General features: G+C 40.4%; 1 protein-coding gene and 1 long non-coding RNA gene across 7 annotated transcripts in view; one reads left to right on the top strand and one right to left on the bottom strand.

Moving 5' to 3' along the window:
* LOC132013835 (uncharacterized) overlaps positions 1 to 17,650 on the top strand; it is a 67,035-nt gene extending 49,385 nt beyond the window's left edge. Inside the window, exons 2-5 of one of the 5 annotated variants that reach the window (XR_009403118.1) lie at positions 3,496 to 3,653; positions 4,510 to 4,668; positions 16,764 to 16,855; positions 17,560 to 17,648. This is a non-coding gene — a long non-coding RNA (uncharacterized LOC132013835). Of the gene's footprint in view, positions 1 to 3,495; positions 3,654 to 4,487; positions 4,669 to 16,763; positions 16,856 to 17,559 lie in introns of those variants that run through there. The other 4 variants (XR_009403119.1, XR_009403117.1, XR_009403120.1 and 1 more) reach the window with 4 other exon arrangements.
* ITGA6 (integrin subunit alpha 6) overlaps positions 15,411 to 23,358 on the bottom strand; it is a 77,758-nt gene continuing 69,810 nt past the window's right edge. Inside the window, exons 24-26 of one of the 2 annotated variants that reach the window (XM_059394169.1) lie at positions 23,170 to 23,295; positions 19,801 to 19,926; positions 17,512 to 17,667 (exon numbers count right to left, since the gene is read on the bottom strand). In XM_059394169.1, coding sequence (XP_059250152.1) covers positions 19,819 to 19,926; positions 23,170 to 23,295 — 234 coding nt within the window. In that variant the 3' untranslated portion in view covers positions 17,512 to 17,667; positions 19,801 to 19,818. Of the gene's footprint in view, positions 17,668 to 19,800; positions 19,927 to 23,169; positions 23,296 to 23,358 lie in introns of both variants that reach the window. The other variant, XM_059394167.1, reaches the window with a different exon arrangement.

The raw sequence follows: 23,358 nt of genomic DNA, 5'->3' as shown, positions 1-23,358 counted from the left end.
TCACCAGTCTGTGAGTTTAACTGGAACAGCAAACTTAATGTAGGGACTATGCTTGCATTCTTACCGTATGTTTTTTTTTTTCCTCTTTATGACAACACAACAGATAGATAAAAACAAGACCATCTCTGGGAGGAAATGTATTAATAAAACCAAGAGTACTCTACCAAACTTAGTAAGAGTTGCTAAGCCCAAGGAACTAGTTCTACAAGTATTTTCTCCTGCTAATCTAAATTTAGAAAAAAAAAAAAAAAAGGACTGTCACCACTTTTATTCATTTGAACTCTGTAGACAGAAATTCTGGGAGGCTGACATGGTAAGAAAACTTACTTTCTGCTGGCATCTACTTATGTCAGATGCCCAAGGATTTCAGCTGTAGCAATACTAGGGCAAGCAGTTGTCCAGAAAGTTAAAGTGTCCTGCTGACTGTGCCCACTGTTGGGGAGGAAGAAATGCTGTTCTGCCCTGCGAGGTTCTTGTAACTGAACTAGGCAGTAAATTGATGTGAAACAGATTAACTGAAAATTAACTGTAATTTTGTATGTACAGAGGATCCACATTGATGTGAGAGTCTGAAGTCAGGTACAATAAGTTATATATGTCATTGTGAACTAAGGAGAAGGATAAGGGTCTGGGACTTCAAAGGGAAGGAATGCAGTTCACAGGAGGATGAAAAGTTAATGCTCACTAAACAATTGTTTTCTGGACCATTCAGAAACAACCATAGGGAGAGCTTTGATCAGATAGGCCTTCTGATTCCTTCTTATATACTGTCTTAGTTCATATTATAATGTAGTTATCTATGATTGCAGCTCTCTTCTTGGAGCAGGTCCTCCATCTAAATTTCGGCAGTTGTTGGGGGAGTCATAGGGTCAGAGTTTCTTCATGAGTTTTTGGGCTTTGATGGTTATCAGCTAGGCATAAGCTGTGTGCCAAAGTGGTCCATTTGGAGGAGGCCTGATACTAGCTCCTACAGAGACAACTCACTCTTTGTAATGAAAATGATCATTGGAGTTATTGAGATCACCGGGAGAGTGTATGAAGCCAGAGATAGTCCTCCAAAGCAATAGCATTTAAGGGATGACCAATTGTAGGAGCCAAAGAAAGAGTGCTCTAAAAAATGAGGGGGCATTCAATGCTGTTAGATATTCCCCAGCAGTTAGGTAAGATGAGAACTGAGAAGTGTGCTTTAGACTTAATCAAAATGTTGTTGATGGCTTTGGAATGAGTGGTTTCATGAGAACAGTAGTGGGGAAGCAAAAGATAACTATAAATAAAGTCATTGAGAAGAATCATGGAGTTGAATGTGTTTCTTTGTGTATTTTACAGAGGGATAGTTTTGAGTATGTCTAAATGCTAGAGGTGAGGGACCAATGAAGCAAGCTGTGGATAAAGAAGAAGGAGAGGTTAAGTACCTAATAGGGTCCTCAAGGATTGAAGGGTTGCCTCCAATGGGAGGAGGAGCATGTCTCTGATGGGGATGGGCAGTTTTGGAATCAAGACATCTCCACTTGCTAATTATGTAACCTTGGCTAAGCTGCTCACTGTCTCCAGTGATTATGGCTATTTCTCTTACTTAGCACTCCCTGTGATACAGGCACTAACCAGTGAAATAGGGTTGGGTTGGGTGGTGGTGGTGGTGGTGGTGGTGGTTGTTTTACATAGGAGAATGCCAAGGTTGCATAGCTTAGTGGAGAGAACATATTTGTTAAAGTAAGTTATACCAAGGCTGAAATCTATGCAAGAAATTGAGAAAACTCTTATATGATAATTGACATTTTTTTGTGTGAGCAGGAGACAGAGTGCAGCTCAAGCTAAGGGGAAAGGTGGGAAGCCCACTGGGTAAACCATGTAAGGAAAGGAAATTCAAAATAACCAAATATTTTTCTACTTTTTTTTTTTTTTAATAATTGATTGATTGGTTGACTTGAGAGAAGAGCAGAGCAGAGAAAGCACACACAAGCAGGAGAGAAGGGGCAGAGGGAGAAGGAGAAACAGACTCCCCACTAAGTGGGGAGCCCATATGGGGCTCAATCCCAGGATGCTGGAATCATGACCTGAGCTGAAGGCAGACACTTAACCGACTGAGCCACCCAGGCGCCCCATTTATCTACTTGAAATAATCCTTTCAGTGATGTCATAGAGTTGACAGGTATCAGGCAAGATCTTACAGATTCAGGTACAGAAAAGCCAGTTCAAACTTACTTAAATAAAAAGAGACTGTTTTGTTTCAAGTCACTTAAAAATTCTTCAGCTGGAACCAAAGTATGGAGTGTGCCCTACCCTCCACCTCCTCTCTGTTTCTCCCCATATTTCAGCTCTGATTTTTTTTTTTTAAGATTTTATTTATTCATTTGAGAGAGAGAGAATGAGAGGGAGAGAGAGAGAGCGCGCCCATGAGCAGGGAGAAGGACAGTTTCCCCACTAAGCAGGGAGCCACCCAGGCTTCCCTCAGTTCTGTTTTTTGTTGTTGTTGTTGTTGATGTTGTCTTCACAAGGCTGACTCTATCCTTGTAATGCCAGAGATGGACAAAGTAGCACCAGCCTTCAGCAGTCCTAGATGTGCAAAATCTCCCTAATGAGCACCTCTTTCCTTAATTGCCCTAGAGAAGCACCAGGATTGGACTCTGGCCAGGCATGGGCCACATTACCCTCCCTGGACATTGGGAATACATCTGGAGATGTGGTACATACACATAACGCACACAGGCACACACCATCCCTCCCTCGCTCCCTCTTGGATTAATTTAGGAAAGGGAAGAGTTTCCAGAGGATACAGTAGATTCTTTCACTCAAAGAAAGGACAGTGGGCAGGTGAAAACACACATTGATCATCTGTACCCATGTCCTGCAGACTGGAAATATGTTTTCTTACATTGTGTTTATACTTACAAATTTCTTACTGAAGACTTTTTTCATTTTTGCTAGAATTTGTTATTGGGATTTAATGAATATATTCAGTCCATGAAATACGACATTCTGACATTTAAGGAATGATGATTCTCTGTACTCTTCTCTCTTTGTATTCCTCTCATTTCCTGATGTTTCTTTTTTAAGTCAGGTAATGCACATGCACATTTCCACTCTCTCTTAGAGGAGATTTAGAATACAGAGGAATTTAGATCAACCTTGATATGAGTTGATTGGACATAAATCGTAGAGGATCAAGTTGGTCTTCAAAGCAGTAAAAGTATTCTGAATCCAGCCATTAGCTAGAAAAAGGCAGCCACATCTCTTTACCTATTTTCTGTTTCAATTTCCTAGACCTTTCAGCATTTTCTTTGGGTGAGTGGCCATATCAATCAGAGTTCAGTGCATAAAATAGAAACCACTCTAACTATTATTAGCATGAAGGGATTTAATTGGCGAGATTACATATATACAAGAGACTAAGGTGAGTCCTAGGCTAGACCTCTGAGGATATTTCTAGAATAATGACCCACCTGAGAAGCTCTGGGGAAGTCAATGGAAATTGAGGTAAAGATGTATATTTTATAGCTGCAGTCCAAGGTGTGGAATGAAGAGGCCACCACCAGTTAACCCTGCCGTGATACTCAGAAAGCTAGAAGACTCCAAACACAGAGACTTCAGTCTCCACCAGTGTGCTTGTTAGTAGACATACCCCTGGAAGTTTACCTTTCAGATCTCAAATGAAGGTATGTATTCATAGACTCTAACTCACATGCAAAACCCTAGCTGTGAGGGTGTCTAGAAATGTCTTTTTAGCTTCCCAGCCTTTCCAACTAGATGGATCGAATAGAGGTTGAGCAGGCTAGTCCACAGTTATCTGTCGCAGAGGCTTGGACATTTTCTTTACTTTTGCTGGGTTTCTGGCAGGAGTGGTTGGATTGTGTTGGGAATAGGCAGAGGAAAACTGAAGAAAAGTTGCTGCTTGGAAAAGGAAAGGAAATGTCGAAATGCAAAAAGCAAAAGCTCTTAGAGTCAGCCTGAACCTTGTTTCAATCTTTCTGTTTTGTTACGGATTTAGAGAAGTCACTAAAACCAGACCAACATATCCCTGTTTCTGTGGGTCATCTGCAAGAACTGGCGTAGTGTTCCTCATTCACTGCTAATGGTGTTCACTACAATGGGGTTTTGCAAGTGTCTTGAAGGCATGACAACAAGAGGGGCCTAAGACCAGAGTCATGTAGCCTTTCAAGACCATGAACACTGCATACTAAGCTATAGCAAAGATGAAAATGGGCCCGATTTGCTCTTGATCCACATGTCTGAGGCTGTTATGGTGTTGGAAGTCGTGTACAGGTGAGTAGGGTGGAGTGTTTTTCGTAGGGCCCTGGTTATTCCATATGCCGTTTTATAGATGAAGAAAGTAAGCAATTAGGGGCAACATATCTTTAAAAATTTCAATTCCAGTGTAGTTAACATAGAGGGTTATATTAGTTTCAGGTGTGCAATATAATGATTCAACAATTCCATATATTACTTAGTGCTAATCAAGTAAGTGTACTCTTTTTTTTTTTTTTTTAAAGATTTTATTTATTCATTTGACAGAGAGAGATCACAAGTAGGCAGAGAGGCAGGCAGAGAGAGAGGAGGAAGCAGGCTCCCCGCTGAGCAGAGAGCCCGATGCGGGACTCGATCCCAGGACCCTGAGATCATGACCCGAGCCGAAGGCAGCGGCTTAACCCACTGAGCCACCCAGGCGCCCAAGTAAGTGTACTCTTAATGCACTTCTGTTTCACCTGTCTCCCCGACCCCGCCTCTGGTAAGTGACCATCTGTTTGTAGTCTGTAGTTAAAAGTCTGTTTTCTGGTTTGTCTCTTTTGTTTTCCTTTTATTCATTTGTTTCTTAAATTACACATATGAGTGAAATCATATGGATTTGTCTTTTTCTGACTGGTTTATTTCACTTAGCATTATACTCTAGATCCATTTGTATTGTTGCAAATGGCAAGATTTCACTCTTTTTTGTGGCTGAATAGTATTGCATTGTATTATGTTTGTGCATCTATGTATATATCCCACATCTTCTTCACCCATTCATCTATTGATGGACACTTGGGCTGTTTCCAAAGTTTGCCTATTGTAAGTACTGCTGCAATAAACATAGAGTTTCATTTATCCCTTAAACATGGGGTTTTATATATATGAGTTAGTGTTTTCATATTCTTTGTTAAAAACTTAGTGGTGTGATTACTGGATCATATGGTAGCTCTATTTTTAACTTTTTGCAGAACCTTTATGCTGTTTTCCACTATGGCTGCACCAATTTGCATTCCCATCAACAGGGCTTGAGGATTCCTTTTTCTCTACATCCTCGTCAACACTTACTGTTTCTTCAGTTTTTAATTTAAACCATTTTGACAGGTATGAAGTGACATCTCATTGTGGTTTTGATTTGCATTTCCCTGATGGTGAGTGATGTTGAGCATCTTTTCATGTGTCTATTGGCCATCTGGATGTCGTCTTTGGAGAAAAGTCTGTTCATGCCTTCTGCGCATTTTTCCATTTTTAATCGGATTATTTGGTGTTCAGTTGTATGAGTTCTTTTTTTTTTTTCTTTTAGAATGCATGCGAGTGGGGGTGAGGGAGAGCAGAGAGGGAGAGAGAATCTTAAGCAGGCCCCACATTCAATCTGGAGCCCAATATAGAGCTCAATCCCATGACGCCAAGATCATAATTCAAGCTGAAATCAAGAGTCGGACACCCAACTCAACCACCTAGGTGTCCTGAGCTGTATAAGTTCTTTACATATTTTGGATATTAACCCTTTATCAGATATGTCATTTGCAGATACCTTCTGCCATTCAGTAGGTTGTCTTTTAGTTTTGTTGATGGTTCCTTTTTTGTACAGAAGCTTTTTATTTTGATGTAGTCCTGACAGTTTACTTTGGCTTATGTTTCCCTTGCCTCAGGAGATATTGCTATGGTCAATGTCAGAGAAGTTACTGCCCTTTCTTCTAGGAGTTTTATGGTTTCAGATCTCACATATAAGTCCCTAATCCATTTTGAGTTTACTTTTGTGTATGTTGTAAAGAAGTGGTCCAGTCCATTCTTCCACATGTAGCTGTCCAGTTTTCCCAATGCCATTTGTTGCAGAGACTCTCCTGTTGTGTATTCTTGCCTCTTTTGTCAAAGATTAATTGGCCCTATAATCATGTGTTTATTTCTGGGCTCTCTATTCCGTTTCATCGGTCTATGTGTCTATTTTTATGCCAATACCGTACTGTTTTTATTACTATATCTTTGCAGTATATCTTGAAATCTGGAGTTGGGATACCTCCAGTTTTGTTCTTTTTCAGAGTGGCTTTGGCTCTTCTCAGTCTTTTGTGGGTCCATACAAAGTTTAGGATTGTTTGTTCTGGCTCTGTGAAAAATGCCGTTGGTATTCTGATAGGGATTGCATTAAATCTGCAGATTGCTTTGGACAGTATAGACACTCTAACGATATTTGTTCTTCAATTCCATGAACACAGAATGTCTTTCCATTTCTTTGTGTCATCTTCTATTTCTTTTATCAATGTTTTGTAGTTTACAGAGGACAGGTCTCTCTCCTCTCTATTTAGGTTTATCCCTAGGTATTTTATTATTTTAGTTTCAGTTGTAGATAGGATTGTTTTCTTAATTTATCTTTCTGCTGCTTCATTATTAATGTGTAGAAATGCAATGGAGTTCTGTACATTGATTTTGTATCCTGTGACTTTACTGAATTCATTAATCAGTTCTAGTTTTTTAGTGGAGTCTTTGGGGTTTTCTGTGGTCTTATGTCATCTGCAAATAGTGAAAGTTTTACTTATTCCTTACCAATTTGGAGCCTTTTATTTCTTTTTGTTGTCTGATTGCTGCTAGAACTTCTGGTGTTATGTTGAATAAAAATGGTGAGAGTGGACATCCTTGGCTTCTTCCAGACCTTAGAGGAAAAGCTCTCAGATTTTTCCCATGAGTTTGATGTTCGCTGTGGGTTTTTCATATAAGACCTTTATTCTGTTGAGGTATGTTCCCTCTAAATCTCCTTTTTTGGCAGTTTTTATCATGAATGGATCTAATACTTTGTCAAATAATTTTTCTGCATCTATTGAAATGATCATAAGGTTTTGTTTTGTTTTTTAAGATTTTATTTATTTGGCAGACAGAGATCACAAGTAGGCAGAGAGAGAGAGGAGGAAGCAGGCTCCCTACTGAGCAGAGTGTGTGATGTGGGGCTGGATTCCCAGGACCCTGGGATCATGACCTGAGCTGAAGGCAGAGGCTTTAACCCACTAAGCCACCTAGGCACCCCGAAATGATCATATGGTTTTTACCCTTTCCCTTATTGATGTGATGTATCACATTGATTGATTTACAAAATATTGCACAGCCCTTGCATCCTGGGAGTAAATCCCACTTGATCCTGGCAAATGATTTGTTTAAATGTATTATTGGATTCAGTTTGCTAATATTTTGTTGAGGATTTTTGCACCTATGTTCAGAGATATTTGTCCATAGTTCTCCTGTTTTTGCTGTTTTTGTTTGATTTTAAGTAATGCTGGCTTCATAGAATGAATTTGAAAGTTTCCTTTTGTCTTGTAGTACTTGAAATAATTTGAAAAGAGTAGGTATTAGCTCTTCTTTAAATATTGGTAGAATTTGTTTGTGAAGCCATCTAGTCCTGGACTTTTTTTTGGTGGGGCGGAAGTTTTTGATTATTGATTCAGTTTCATTGCTGGTCATCAATCTGTTCAAATTTTCTATTTTACCTGCTTCAGTTTTGGTGGGTTATATGTTTCTAGGAATTTATCCATTTCTTCCAGGTTGTCCAGTTTGTTGGCATATAGTCTTGTCATAATTCTCTTATATATCCTTTATATTTCTGTGTTGTCAGTTGTTACTTCTACTCTTCCATTTGTGATTTTGTTTGAGTCCCCCCTCTCTCTCTCTCTTTTGGTGAGTCTTGCTAGAGGTTTATCAATTTTGTTGGTGTTTTTAAAGAACCAGCTCCTGGTTCCCTTGATCTGTTCTGTTGGTTGTTTTTTTTTTTAGCTTCTATTTCACTTACTTCTGCTCTAATATTTATTGTTTCCTTCCTTCTGCTAGCTTTGGGTTTTGTTTGGTCTTCCTTTTTTTAGCTCCTTTATGTATAAGGTTAGGTTGTTTATTGGAGATTTTTTTTTTTGCTTCCTGAGGTAGGGCTCTATTGCTATAAATGTCCTTTTTAGAACTGCTTTTGCTGCATCCCAAAGATTTTGGACCATTGTATTTTCATTGTCATTTCTCTACATGTAATTTTTTATTTCTTCTTTGACTTCTGGTTGATTCATTCATTGTGTAGTAATGTGTTATTTAACCTCCATGTATTTGTGCTATTTTCAGATTTTCTCTTGTGGCTGATTTGTAGTTTCATAGCATTGTGGTCAGAAAAGATGCATGGTATGTCCTCGATCTTTTTGAATGTGTTGAGAGTTGTTTTGTGGCCTAATATGTGATCTGTCCTGGAGAATGTTCTGTGTGTACTTGAAAAGAACGTGTATTCTGCTGTCTTAGGATAGTATGTTCTGTATATATCTGTTAAATCCCTCTGGTCCAGTGTGTCATTCAGATGCACTATTTCCTTGTTGATTTTCTGTTTGGATGATCTGTCCATTGATGTAAGTGGGGTTTTAAAGTCCCCTGTTATTATTGTATTACTCTCAATTAGTTCCTTTGTGTGTGTTATTAACTGCTTCATGTGTTTGGTTGTTCCCATTTTGGGTACATAAATACTTGTAACTGTTATATCTTCTTGTTGGATTGTCCTCTTTATAATTATATAGTGTCCTCTTTAAATTCTCGATCACACTTATTACTTACATCTGTGTTGCTTAGGTCTCTGGTGCTTTGGTCCTATTCTTTGGGACATATTCCTCTGTCTCCTCATTTTGTCTCACTGTGGTGTTGGGAAAGTCAGCTACATCTCCGCTTGAAAGTAATGGCCTGAAGAAGTCCTGTAGTGCCTTCAGTGCAGTGTGCCCCGTGTACCAAAACTCCTGTGTGTACTGCATGTGCCCGGCTGTTGTGTTCTGGGTGCTTTTCCCTTCAGTTCAGGTGTCTGCAGAGGCTCTCTTTGCTTGTTGTGGCCAGTGTTTTGTCCCCAGCTGGGATGGGACATGCAATTTTAACAAAGTTTGCACCAGTCAGCTTACAAAAGGAGACCCGCTAAGCCAGGACCAGGGCTGGCCTGGGAAGATCCGCAGAGCACACCTGGGCAGGACACATAATTTTAATAAGCCGTGCCTTGAGCTTCTGCTCGGCCCACCACCACTGCCACCAGGACTCAGGACCCCCCAAACACAGGGCTTGGTGTAAACAAGTAAAGTAGTGAATGTTGGTGCCGCATCATTGCCCACAGAGGGCCATAACTTAATGCTGGGGCCTCTGGTGGTGTCTTCCAGCTCCTTTGTTACTAGAGAAGTTCCTCAGCAAACCTGCCCTTCTGACACGTCCTGTGAGATTGGTAAATAACTCTCCCTTATATCTCAGACATTTTTCAGTTCCTCTTTCTGTTTCTCCACAGACTTTTTGTCATGTCCCTATCACCCTCTGGATCTTCCAGAATGGAGACCACTGATTTTTTAAAATTCCGGGCTTTAAGTCCTGCTGATCTTAAGAACTCATTAAATTTGACCCCTTTCACTTTCAAAGCCAAATGTTATAGGGATTGTCTTCCCTGTGCAGGTTCTCTGGTGTGGTAGTCCGTTTGCCTCCCTTCCCCATGCCCATGGTTCCCTCTCTCCTGCAAACCATAGTGCAAGTCCGGTTAGTGCTGCCCACCCCCCCACCCACTGCCCCGGCCCCAGCCAACATTGTGTCTACCCTTCCTGCCCTCTTCAGTGTGGCCTATTCTCTACATTTACCAGTGGAGTCTGTTCTGCCAGTCTTTGGGTTGTTTTCTTGGTTACTCACACTGATGTGGGTTGGTAGCTAGTTGTGTCTGTGGGACAAGATGAAACTAGGGTCCTTCTCCTCTGCCATCTTTCCCGGAAGTCAGGGGTTAGCCTATTTGTCCAAGGTCAGACAAGAAGGAAGTGGTAGAGACATGACTTGGACAGAGATGGACCCCAGAGCCTCTTGCTCCCCACAGTATAAGCCATGGACCCACAGCTTTGCGGCACCTGGAGCTTGTTGGAAATGTTGACTCTTAGGCTCTGCTGCAGACTGCCCGCATCAGACCCTGTGTCTTCACGAGACCCCCAGGTCATTCTCGACATGTCACTGTGGGACCAGCCTACTCTTCGCCACTGCTGATGGCAACTTCCTAATCAAGGGCACTTTCTCCATTAGGCAGGTATCCTGGGACTTCAGTACTTTGTGTCATTTGATGACACCTTGTAGTCAGATAAAACCTGTCTTCCCAGGGGAAGGTGCCCTTTTTTGTTTTTTGCCTTTAATGGGTCTTCCAGTCAGTGCATTGGGACAGGTGGAAGGGAGGAATGGGAGTTTTCAAGCTGTTCTTCCAATCATAAGCTCTAATTTTTCATCTTCATGATGGTAACCCAAGCACAAACTGGGCTCTGTGAGCATTTCCTCTTCTGCATAGCAATAAAGGTAATAAGCAACAAAACTGTAGGGCATCTTCCCACTAAAGGAAACAAAGAATTGATGGTGTGCATAAAGAACTGAGAAAGCATTTTCAAAAAGAATCTGCTCCTTTTACATTCTTCCGTGTCAGGAAGAACAACAACAACCAGAATGAATACAGTTTCAAGACGCCTACACACTGACTTTGTGCACATGCCCCGACCTACATTCATCATTGTATTAAGGAGCCAAGACCCAGGTTATCAGAAATCAGGTCACTCTTGTACAAAGTGACCTATGTTGATAAGGAGTTCAGATTCAAGAGTTTGGTTCACAGTATTTTATAGTCCGTTCAAGGTACTTAAGCTTGCAGGCAGGGGCTGGAACACCCACTGGTAAGTCATGGGGTATGACAGGCATTGAAGTGTGAAACAAAAAGTCAGTGAGAATTAAAAGGAACTGTGTCTCCCCATCTGTGAAATGAGGAAGTAGAACTAAATTTCTATGCTTCCTTCCTACCTTAACGTCTTAGGATTTTATATAAACAAGCGTAATTATAATTACGGAGCACTTCCAAATAGTCTCCTTTACTCCTTACAAAAACCTAGGAGATTCCTATTATTGATCCTGTTTTACAGAGGAGGAAACTGGGGCACAAACATGCCAGTCACTCACCAGGTTATACTCTAAGAGGTGACGCTAACAACTTGCCCTCTCTCTTTACCGCAAAGATGCCTCTAGCTTCTCAACTCTTGTTACTGGTGCACTGGAATCACCAGTGGAAACAAAATGAGGCATTTCCACATGCAGGGCAGAGCCCTTTCCATAAATATTCATGCCATCCAGCGACTTCCTAAATAAGTGTCTAACTCGGCTACACTTCGAGTCCTCTGGGATCCTTCAGTGGTGCTGATGCCTGGATCCTACCCTGAGATTCTGATAGTCAGTCTGGTGTGTAGTCTAGGTATTGGGTTTTTTTTTCTTAAATGTTCCTTAGAAATTCAAATGTGCAGCCCAGGTGGAGTGTCTGTTCTGGATTTTCTGGGGTTGGGGTTGGTTCTGGAAGCAAGTTCCACTCACATAGCATCACGTACTGACCTTATATGTTAACCTTTTTTATTATAATGCAAGATTTTAAATTCTGCTACTTAAAGTGGATTCATTTCCATCTGTTTTGTTTAAAATTTTTTCTTAGAGTCTTTTAACTATTCCAGTATTTTATTACACACTAAGTTAAAAGAAAGGAAAAGAACACAAATTAATTCCTACTGAAAGCAGCCATTATGTTATTTTACTCTTTGGAAGCAACTTTTTCACAAATTGTGATTATGACTTTTGGCCCCTTCTGTGTAAAACAGGAAGTAATATCCCTGCATAGACAAATGGCAGTGCATTTTATATTTAAAAGTACAAATAAATTAGCTATTGTGATGTCCATCTATTTTTTAAAATCAAATATTAGTTATCACATAAGTTCCCCAAGAGCAAGAACCATGTCTGTGTTACTTCTGTATCTTCATCCCCAGACACAGACCTTGGCCTGTAATGGGTACTGTAAGACTTCTCTACAACTAATGAATATGGAAATAAGTGAATGAATTATAAATAGCTTCACATAATGAGGAAACGCAAACTATTGTACACTCATACCAAAAAATGACTATGTCAAAAGAAAATAGCACTTCTGTTTAAGACCTTCTCTCATTCTTTAAGAATGAGGTGTATCCTCAATTTTTTTTTAAAGATTTTATTTATTTGACAGAGAGAGATCACAAGTAGGCAGAGAGGCAGGCAGAGAGAGAGGAGGAAGCAGGCTTCCCGCTGAGCAGAGAGCCCGACGCGGGACTTGATCCCAGGATCCTGAGATCATGACCCGAGCCGAAGGCAGTGGCTTAACCCACTGAGCCACCCAGGTGCCCAGACCTTCTCTCATTCTTACAGGCCACATAAAAGATGTTGGGGAGGGAAGGACTGTAGTAATAGAGAATTGGGGGTTGTTGTTGTTGTTAGAAATGATGAGGGGCAGAGGGAGAGAGAATCTTAAGCAGGCTTCACACCTAGTGCAGAGACTGACACAGAGCTCGATCTCACTACCCTGAGATCATGACCTGAGTCAAAACCAAGAACTGGACACTTAACTGACTGAGCCAGATGGGTGCCCCTTGTTTGTTTTTTATTGAGGTGCAGTTAACACACGGTGTTACATTAGTTACAGGTGTACAACACAGTAATTAGACAATTCCATACATTGTCATATTCAACCCAAGTGTAGCTGCCATTTACCATAAAATGCTGTTACATTATTAACTATATTCACTATGCTGTCTCTTTCATCTCTGTGACTTACACGTTCCAAAACTGAAAGCCTGTACCTCCCACTCTCCTTTATGATTTTCTTGTTTCCTCTCTATACCCTTCTCCCCTCTGGCAACCACCAGTTTGTTCTCTGTTTATGTGTCTGTTTCTCCTTTGTTTGCTTTTTTATATTCTGCGTCTAAGTGAAATCACATGGCATTTGTCTTTCTCTGACTTATGTCACTTAGCATTATACCCTCTAGTTCCATCCATGTTGTCACAAATGGCAAGATCTCTTTTTATGGCTGCATAATATTCCAGAGATCATGTATACCATATCTTCTTTTTCCATTCATCTAACAGTTATTAAACTACACCTGTCTCTTTCACAATGACAGGATTTTAAGATTTGAGAGAGAAAAAGCACACATGAGGGGAGGGGTAGAGGGAGAGAGAATGAAGCCCGACACGGGTCTGGATTCATGACCGTGAGATCATGACCAGAGCCAAAAACAAGCGTCAGATGCTCAAGTGACTGAGCCACAAAGGCACACCTTACAATGACAGGATTTTTTTTTTTTTTTTTTTAGGTTTTGTTTATTTGATAGATCACAATTAGGCAGAGAGGCAGGCAGTGAGGCAGGCAGAGAGAGGAAGCAGGCTCCCTGCAGGGAGCCTGATGTCGGGCTCAATCCCAGGAGCCTGGGATCATGACCTGAGTCAAAGGCAGAGGCTTAACCCACTGAGCCACCCAGACGCCCCACAATGACAGGATCTTAACACTTACACCTATCTACTGGTTATTTCCTTATGCACTAAGCTCTGGATAATGAAAGAAGTATATGCTCTCCCTGTAGTTTGGGACGGTGAATGTTCTAGAAGTATGAATAGTAAAATTTTACCTGACCTCTGCTAACGTGGGTCTGTCACTGCTTGTTTCCCTGGAACAGTCTGAGAGATGGCTTGGGGGAGAGGGCGAAGAGTGACCGAGGCCCTTAAGCTCTGCTGACTCTACAGGAATTGCACTTGACTTCTTCACTCCAGTGTCCTCATTAACCATTCCCTGGTTGGTTATGTGTTGTGTGGCACGTGGTCTACCCTTGCACTGTGCTAGACCAGTTTTTTCCTGATTTCTGTCTTCTAATTCACTTAGAGGGTTTAACCATGAATCCCTCTACAACTTTTCTTCTAGATTTCTTGGGATCTGTTGGTTAACGTCTCTGTAGACCTGGCCTCAGCCACTGGTCTTCAGCACTTTCCCCATCCTAACAGCTGGGCCAGATGCCTTTCAGAGTCCGCAAAACCTGTTTTTTAAAGGTACAGGAGAAAAAACACTCACTTCCCCTGTGATTGTAAACAGGAACTAGTGGAAGAACAGAGACCTACTGGCTTTTTTGTGGTAGTTCCTGTTTTGAGATCCTTAAGTTCATTTTCTTCATCTCTTTGAACTTGCTTTTTCCTCAGTGGTTGACCCATGATTCGACCCTACCCTCTGGTCTCAAGGAACTGCCTTCAGCCATTTACTTCATGCTATGCCTCCTGATCACAACTCTCATTACTTTGTTTTCTCAGCCTTAAGGTTGTACTTATCTGGAACCCAGGCACCTAGAGCATTTCACTCTTTTCTTCTTTAAAACAGAACAGTCTATTAACCCCAATCTGTCTTCCCACATTGTCCTCTCATGAGGTAGTATGCCAGGGGTCAGTTCTCATTACCATGTTGTCATGTAGGATAGAAGGCTTGATCTTACCCTTACTTCCCTAATGTGGACAATTTAAAGCATTACCACTTATATCTGCCCCACATTCCAGAACAGTCCCAGCCCCAAAGGCATGACCCCGTGTGAGACTGTGCAACCAGCAACAAAATGTCAGTGTTTGTAAATGGATCCAAGGATATTCCTATTTATCTTCTACTGTCATTCCTAGGCATTCCTGTAGAAATTTTTAAGAGGGAGAGGAAGGGATATAATCCTATCAAGTATTGCCATGATGTCCAGTGCAGGAAACCTACACCATAGTCCAAGTACAGCCACGGGCACTTGGAACAATGACGGTGATTACAGATTGTAGTCATTAATCTGGGTAGGTCCAGGGGACTCTGAATAAAGGTTCACACTGATCTGTCATTAGAAAGTACCCATCACATTTCTTTGGGTGGTAAAACCTGTCTGATCTTCAAAGAACCAAGATTCACTATATAATACTTAATAGAAAACTATTACTTAATTTACTGTACAGATGATACATTTTACATTGGAAATTTATTCGGGACAGGGCATGCTATTTGCTTTAATATCTGAGCTCTATCTCCATGCCTTAGTTTCATTTAGATTGTGATAATCTAGCTAAAGAAGTTTCATAAAATTGCTTATAAATCTAAACAGAAAACTTTGGTGAAGAAAATATTTTCAGGCCCATCAGTTCTACCACATCAGTCCTTGGTGATCAGTAGTGCCACAGCCAAACTGCTCTCACGTCCAAAATATCTTCTCAGAAGAGAGCAACTTTGCCACAAGAACTCTTACTCTTCGTGCCATGGTATCATTGCTAAATGACATCTCCCAATTTGTAGGGATCTCAAATAAGGCGATCTTTCAGATCAGTTGATGTCAGTTGATGTCAAAAAAAAAAAAAAAAAAAAATGAACAGTAGAGCCCAAAGGAAAAAAAGAAAACCTTCAATCAAACAAAATAAAATCTTAAAAACTTGAGTTAGCCTTCATTAAATAAAAAAACAATTAGGTTATTTATAATTTTAGAGTTTCACATATATAATGCTGTGTTAATAAGCAATGAACACTTTCATAAAAAAATTTATTTCACACTTTTATACAAATATCCACAGGTATTTTCTAATCATAATTTTACAGTGCTACTTAGGATTAAAATGTATCAAATGCAAACAGACCCAGTGACTTGACTTGAGATGACATTTTTAACAATAAACACCATGATGTTCCTTGTTGGACCAGCCTTCCACCTCTTCCCTTATAGGACATTCTTTGCTTTCTAACAAAGATCTACAGACACTTTCAAAATACCAGCTCCATGGCAACCTATAAAGCCAGTACATTTGGTTACAAGGTACCTACCTAAGCAAGAAACCTAGATTTCAAACACTGGTATGACCTGTTTTAGAGAAACTTTTGTAAACAAAGTATCATTTGTAAAACCATCTTTGTGAATGAAAGTTCCAAAGTACAATGAGAATAATGTCCTTAGTATCTTCAGAGCATACAATTTCTGTAAAGAAAAAAAACTCTGAAGCAACAGTTTGTTCCAACAAATTAGCACCTGTTTGCTATTATTCCCCATCTAACTTAACATTTTGAAGTACAGTAATTTTTAAAAATTTGGATTTCCTATCTTGTTCATTGTCTCTTGAATGTATAGAAATGTTTTCCTCTTCTGCCAGTTCATTTTTACAATTAAAACCATTGAAAACTGTAGTTAGCGTAGTCCCAAAGTAATGTGGGGGGCTACAGATAGGGGAGGAGACAAAAACCAGAACACTGACTCACCGATTAAATGGTTCCAACATTTAAAAACATAAAAGCCGTGATGTTCTGACTTCCGGGATCAGATACTCAGTAGTCTCGCACTGGATCCGTCTGGACCCACCATAGGCACCGACCCTCTCTTTCAAGTCCTGACAGTACAGTGTGGGCAGCAGGGCTTACACCGCACCCAAGTCCAGCAAACCAACCCATTATTTCCAAGAGTTCCTGAAAGTTACAGCACAAAGGGTGCAGAAGACCTCACACAGGGCTCTAAACTCAACAATATGCGTTGTCCGGTAAGAATTGAGCATCTTACGGTTAACTTCTCTTTCTGAAACAGTTTGGGTCTGGAAGAGGGGGGTGAGGGCTGTCAGGAAGGGAGATGTAATAACTTACAAAGGATTTTTTTTTTTTTTTTTGCATGAAATTCAAACCCATGACCTCCCATGTTCTAATTCTGATTGTTCAATCCAAGGGTAAAGTGGAGAATCTTTGGCCTGTCAATGACAAAACGGTCGTAAAAAAAAAAAAAAAGAAAGAAAAAGAAAAAATAAATAGCATATACAAGTAAGTCTAAGGTAGCATTCAAGTCTGTTGCACCTGTGTGTGTGAGCAGGAAGGGTGAAAGCTGTATGTTACCTGGTGGGAGAAGTGTTCACACGTCTAGGAAATGGGGACAGATGGCAGGATGGCAACGCCACCTATTGCACATTGCACTGAAGGTAGCACTCTGAAGTGAAACACAGCTACCCGAGGGCACAGTCTGGTGCTGCCACTGCTCCCTTGCGGCTCTCCGGTCCTAGGGGAGGGAGGTGTGCAGAGGCAGTGCCAACCACCGCGGCCGGCCTATCAGCACAGTGACCGTGACTGGTGCCGTCTTCAGCTATGCTAGGGGTAGGACAGGGCGGGAGCACCGCGGGGTAGGCCCTACTGGGGCCCAGGCAAGTCAGCCACACCAAAAACAAAGGCAACCCGGAAAGTTAAATTAAGGCAGTTAAAGAAAACTCCATTCCAACAGTCTTAAATTCGGCTGTGCCAGACCAGAGAGCCCCAGGCTACACGTCAGCGTCCACAGTGAAAACTGTCCAAGTTCGTACTGGGCGTAGTCTGTCTGAAATTAATATTCAGGGATCGAGCAGGCTCGCAAGTCCACTTAGATGTCGGAGTTGGGCGGGGAAGAGCAGTTTGGGTACTGGGAAGCTTTTTTTTGGCCCCTCTTAGGAGTAGCTTTCATTTTCATTCCACCTTGTGATCCACTGTTTTTTTTCAAGGTTATCAATGTATTTTTCATCTTTGATCTCCCGCTCTTCCTTCCGGATCCTCACAGCATGGTATCGGGGAACGCTATCGTCGTACCTGGAGCGTTTAAAGAATCCGCACTGATCAAAGGGAGAGAGAAGCAGAAACAAATTAAGGATTGCAGGAAAAGCAAGTGCACAAAATGGGAATGTCTAAGCTTCCTGTTCAGCTACGCCTACCTCTGGACGAAGGGAAAAAAGACATGGTTTCTTTTAAGAAGGAACGAGCAGGTTGAAAAGACAACAGCCATTGGGGATAAGCGGAAGAGAAGACAGCTGTAAAACTAGAAGGAAAGTCCGTTTTTTCCATCTTGTCTTTACATTTTATAACAATGTAGTAAGCTGCCTCTTTACTAACAATTTCAGAGCTCTGGAACAGTGCTTCCGTTTTTTATAATCACAATACTCTGTTTAAAAGATCTCAATTTTGGATTAGATGTTAAAGAACAATCTTTTTAAAGGCCACGAACTAAAGAATATTTTGTGTCCTTGTCTCACTAACAAAATGAAATCAAATCACCCATATTTTTACAGATTACTATTCGACTATGCCAGTGTTCAAATGAGTCATTTTAAGAACTTTCTCTCCTCCGAGGCTAAGTACACATCTCTCATGAGCTGTAAGATAATTTACACTGTGTGGATTTCCTGTTGTGCTTCCAAATTTAAGCCGTTTCATTAAATCATGTAGTAACCGTGTCCTATAATAAAATCAATCAGGTACTGCAAAGAACTTGAGGAAAGTATGCCATTAAATTTCAGAGCACCCCTAATTGTTTTTTTGCAGAAGACATTTACACGTAAATTATTTATGAATATATATTTTATTCATTTTTTTAAAAATATTCAATCTGATCCAAAGTAGATTTTTATGAAGAACATATCAGGAAAATTTTTAATCAAATTGAAATTTTTAAATGAATAAAATATGTTTCATGGAAAAGATGTGCTTCGATTTAAATGCAGCTAGGAGGAGGATGAGGAAGATATTTGGAATGGTTAATGTGTATCATGTAATAGGAACAGAACATTTATTTCGAATGAGGTTATAAAAATGTCATGGGGCAAAGTAAAATTAGATTCAGTCATCACTAAATCATTGGGAAAAATGGACCAAGAAGTTTTGTCGTAAGGCCATTTCCACATTCCTTTATTATTTTGTGCAAAAAGCCAAAATACCTGTTACAAAATGTGGCTCTTGCTTCATTTTAAAAGAGGAGGAAGTCAAGGGTGGTATGTAGAACTGAAATGGAAAGGCTGGGATTCATTGTGACAGTGTCATGGAAAGGGATTATAGGAAGAATTCCATCCCCTCGTGCCCACATAAATGGAAAAAGGAATTACCACCAATTCCTGTTTCCATGGATTTACAAACAAGGGAAGCAAAACACGAACTTAAAATCAATCAAGACCCAAAGTTGAATAAGATCTCTAGGAACATGAAACAAGGTCAAACTCCATTACAACATATTGAAACCGTAACTGTCCAGAGCATTTTTATATTAGAATTTTGTATAATGAAGGTCACTTGGTAAAGAGCGATCTTCTGAAATTGGCCATCGTGTCCACCAGGTCAACACATTCATAGTTTGTTGTAGTGGTCTTTGACCCGTAGTAGATATGCAGGAAAAGGAAGTCGCATGCTTAGCGAGCATAAAACAATTTCTGAGCAACAAAAGCATTCCAAGCCTTCCCCCATCACTTTATAGCAAGATCAGAAAGGACAGTAAGGAAGCCTTCTCAAGAGAAACACAATGTTTCCAACATGCAACAGGTTAATTAGGCAGTCAACACAAGCTTCTATCTGTGGAAAATCCCAAAGTGGACAAGAAATCTGCAGTGATTTCTTATTCACCTTTGAAATTCCAAGTGGGATGCTATATACTGGGTTTACAACACATGGCAAACTGGGCTCCTAGGAGGTCTAATGCCTCCTTTTGTGTGTACATAGAGTCCAATCATCTTCATTGCTGTGGGTGACATTTAACAACACAAAATAACTCACCTGCAATAAAAGATTCTTTGTGCATTTCTAAAACACAAACAAAACTGAGCTTTCAAGTGAAATAAAACAAATCCAAGCAAGGCAAGCCAGTGTGGACATTTGGAAACATCTGTTAATGGGACACACACAGCAAGCTGTTGCTCTTAAAGTTAGCCACCACAACCATAGCAGGTCCCACAGCTAGCAATGAAAAAACATTGATCAATTACCACAGAAGTAGATCAATACTATGCATCAGAAGTAAGCCTCTCTTTATCAGACGGCTGAGCATGGATCTCAGCCTTGTGATAGGTGGCATCATAATGATCTTTCTTATTTCTCTTGAAGAAACCACACTATAAGGAAGCAAGGTATTTAGTCAGTTTTACAGTTTTGTGTATAAGAGAGAAACAAAAGAAAAATCTCAGATTGTAATCTGTTTTATAGTTATGGCTTGTTACAAAGAGACCACTTAGGGATCAACCAATAGCTTGTTACAAAGAGCCCACTTATGGATCAACCAGAAGTGAACAGCCACCAAACCGACCTGATTACCATGGGTCTCTGGTCTGATACTTAAACCGGATGACATTAATTCGCTAATTGGTTTTTCCATCTGTAACCAACATCCAGAGGACAAAAAAAATCATCCTAAAAGGAAAATCATATATCCTTCTGATTATAGCTTTGGGTGGTTTCTTCATGCAGGAGAATATGAACTCTAAAATAGGCAAAAGATTGATTTCTGCAGTTTTTCTGTGACAAAGATGATCTAGACTTAGCATAAATCCAAATAAAATAGATACGACATTTTTCTGCCTTTCACAGGAAGTTTCATGGAACAACTGCTGTGTACTTGAGGACTTTGTATTTGTGGGTAAATCGTAATATAAATTCGAATACACCATCATGAAAGAATGACAGCTGTTATGTTCCCAAATTCTAACACACCAGGTAATCGCTAAATGGTAGGAACCTGTGCTCCTTAGGTTAGGTCACTCTCAATCATCACAGAGATGTAATTCCCCTTTTTACTATAATTTCCTTCATTCAACGAGGGAGGACTTTTTCTATTTTCTTGTTTGTAAGGCTGTAGAACTACCCTTTGGAATCAGCTTGGTCAAGTAAGTCTGCCCTCCTGGAAAACTCTGCTTCCTAGTCTGGCCACTCGTTAAAGTGAAAATCTAGATGTTTTGTACGGCATGGTAACTACGAACTACATGTGGGTATTTCAAAGTTAAATCAAAAACACCTGCATGGCAACAGCCACATGCCAAGTGTTCAGTAGCCACATGTGTCCCGCTGGCTAGTACAGCTTCATAATGGCTCCGTTATCATAGTTTTACCCTTTATCTTGATGTCTACTTGTGACTCCCTCCATCTAATACACAGTGACCACACCCAGCCAACTTGCAGTAACACATGCGGTCGATAGGGAACCAAGTGTCCTTGTCCTGCTTCCAGTCTGGCAGCATTCTTACCATCCACAGGCATGAGCATCCTTGTTGGCAAAATGAAGGTGACTAGACCAGCCTGAAGGAAGGACTTTCCTCTTTACCTCCAAACAAAACCCTCTGCAATATCCTAGTATTTAAAGCAGATAACATCAGGGGTGCCTGGGTGGCTCAGTCATTAAGTGTCTGCCTTCAACCCAGGTCATAATCCCGGGGTCAGGGGATCGAGAGCCTGCTTTTCCCTCTCCCATGACCCCTGCTTGTATTCCCTCTCTCACTGTCTCTCTCTCTCTCTGTGTCAAATAAAGAAATAAAGCACATAACATCAGAATGACTCTGGCTGAAGCGGGGATATTGGCCCTAGCTGCACCACCCTAGCTTAATCTTGGCACCTACGTGGATGTGTAAAACCCGGTTTAATGGCCACTGAACTGGAGTCCTTTATGGCCCTTAAGCTCCATGATTTTAATACATGAAAAGGCATCATTTATCTTGAGAAAGAAGAGTATCAGTAAAGTAATAAAAGTGGTCTTCGTGTAGGGCTCATAGGAGGTTGATTAGGGTTCACTTGTGAGTTCTGGATACCTTAGAGCTACAAACAACCCATGAGATTATCTAGTCCAGTCCACTCACTAAAAATCGAAAGCAAACCAGTGCCCCAGGAAGATGAAATGATTTGCCTAAAATTATAGAGCTTGGGTGTTTTTTAATTCTCACCCCACAGCTATGTCTCATCCTCATTAAAGACTGCCAGTAGGACCTGCTCTGAAGAAGACTATCCTTGTGACCTCCTCCAGAAAGCACACAAAAGCCATCCTCAAATACTAAATTTCAAATTTAGTTTTTGATACAGAATAATTTTCAGAGCATCTCCTATTGCTGGCTGTGCTGACCAGAGTAACCGGCTGCCCGGAGGGGATGTCAGCAGTAAAACTGGCCAGTACCCAATGCAGGGAGGAGTCTTGCAATGCAAGGAAGGAGACAGTCACCAACCTCCAAATCACACATTTGAGGAACACCAGAAAACTCACTCAGACTGGTAAAAGGCAGTTGTTTGGAAAAATAACATACCAAAAAAATCCCCAATATTTGAAAGTGACAGTATCTGAATCTGTCAGTTATACTCTTGGATCCAAGGGAAAGGATAAAGATGGTCTAATCCTAGAGATTGTTGGTAGAGGTTTATAATCATTTAATTCAAAATCCTCTGGACCAGAGAGGTGTGGAAATCTAGAATTTTGGCATTTTAGAAAAGTAATATGTTGCATGCATAAAACTACTCTAACCAAAACATTATTAGTTTCACAGCAGAACCATTAAATAAAGGATAAAGAATACAAATAGCTTCTCTTCACATGTAGTCCAGTTCTGCGGCCAAGTAAGTCATTATGAACTTTCAGCTTTCAGAGTTTTCTGCAATTTGTAGTTGTCGATAAGGGACTATGAACCTTCATTAGTCACTTAGAATAATCCAAACTATGGGTCATAATCTTTGCCAACAAAAGTATGCATCCATCTCATACATACATTTTTATAATATAGACTGTTTATTGGCAGAAATCCAGGAGAAGATACTAATTTTACTTGCAGGACCAAATTCTAATGAAGAATATCCTATTAAACCCGGATCTTGTTTGAGAGATGCAGTGAGGACCCCCTTGCAATGGAGTTACGAATTTCTTGCTTTTCTGTTCCTAATCTAGTTGCAGCTTTCACAAGCCCCCATGGCTACCGTGAACATTTCTTTACAAAAGATGAAATTAACAAGGATACAAGTTCAGATTAATGTGACAGCCAACAATCTGGCTTTGATTCAGAATTTTATATAAAGAAAATGCTGAAGTGGTAACGTTTTTTAAATTGGTATTTGCCAAACTTGCTAAGTTATGTGATAAACACCAAAATTTATTTAAGAAACTCCTTATAATATACAAATACTTTTAAATTTCAGGTATGAGGAAATATACGGGTGTTCATCATAAAATTCTCAAGTTTGCTTCATGTTGGCAAAGTTTCATAATGAAATGTTGAGAAAAGGGAAGCAATACAAAGGAATACACAGATTCTATCAGTGTAAATTCACTCTTTTAAAAAGCAAGAGATAAAAATTAGGTTGTTAGAACTCAAATGCCAAATAGGACTTACCTTCCATAGTATAAATACTAAGAGAGCCAGCATCAGGATCCCAGCGAGGATAGCCACTAGGATAATCCACCACGGTACTCCTGAGTACTGAGCGACGGTCTTGGAGGGAAACACAGTCACACGAATCTATGGGGCATAAAAGCAAGCGCCACTGTAAGGCAAGTGAGAATACCAGGAGTTTATAGTTCC

The sequence above is a fragment of the Mustela nigripes genome, chromosome 3, assembly GCF_022355385.1.
Source record: "Mustela nigripes isolate SB6536 chromosome 3, MUSNIG.SB6536, whole genome shotgun sequence".
NCBI classification, from domain to species: domain Eukaryota; kingdom Metazoa; phylum Chordata; class Mammalia; order Carnivora; family Mustelidae; genus Mustela; species Mustela nigripes.
The sequence above is the reverse complement of the archived record's forward strand: the minus strand, read 5'-3'. Positions and strand labels throughout refer to the sequence as shown.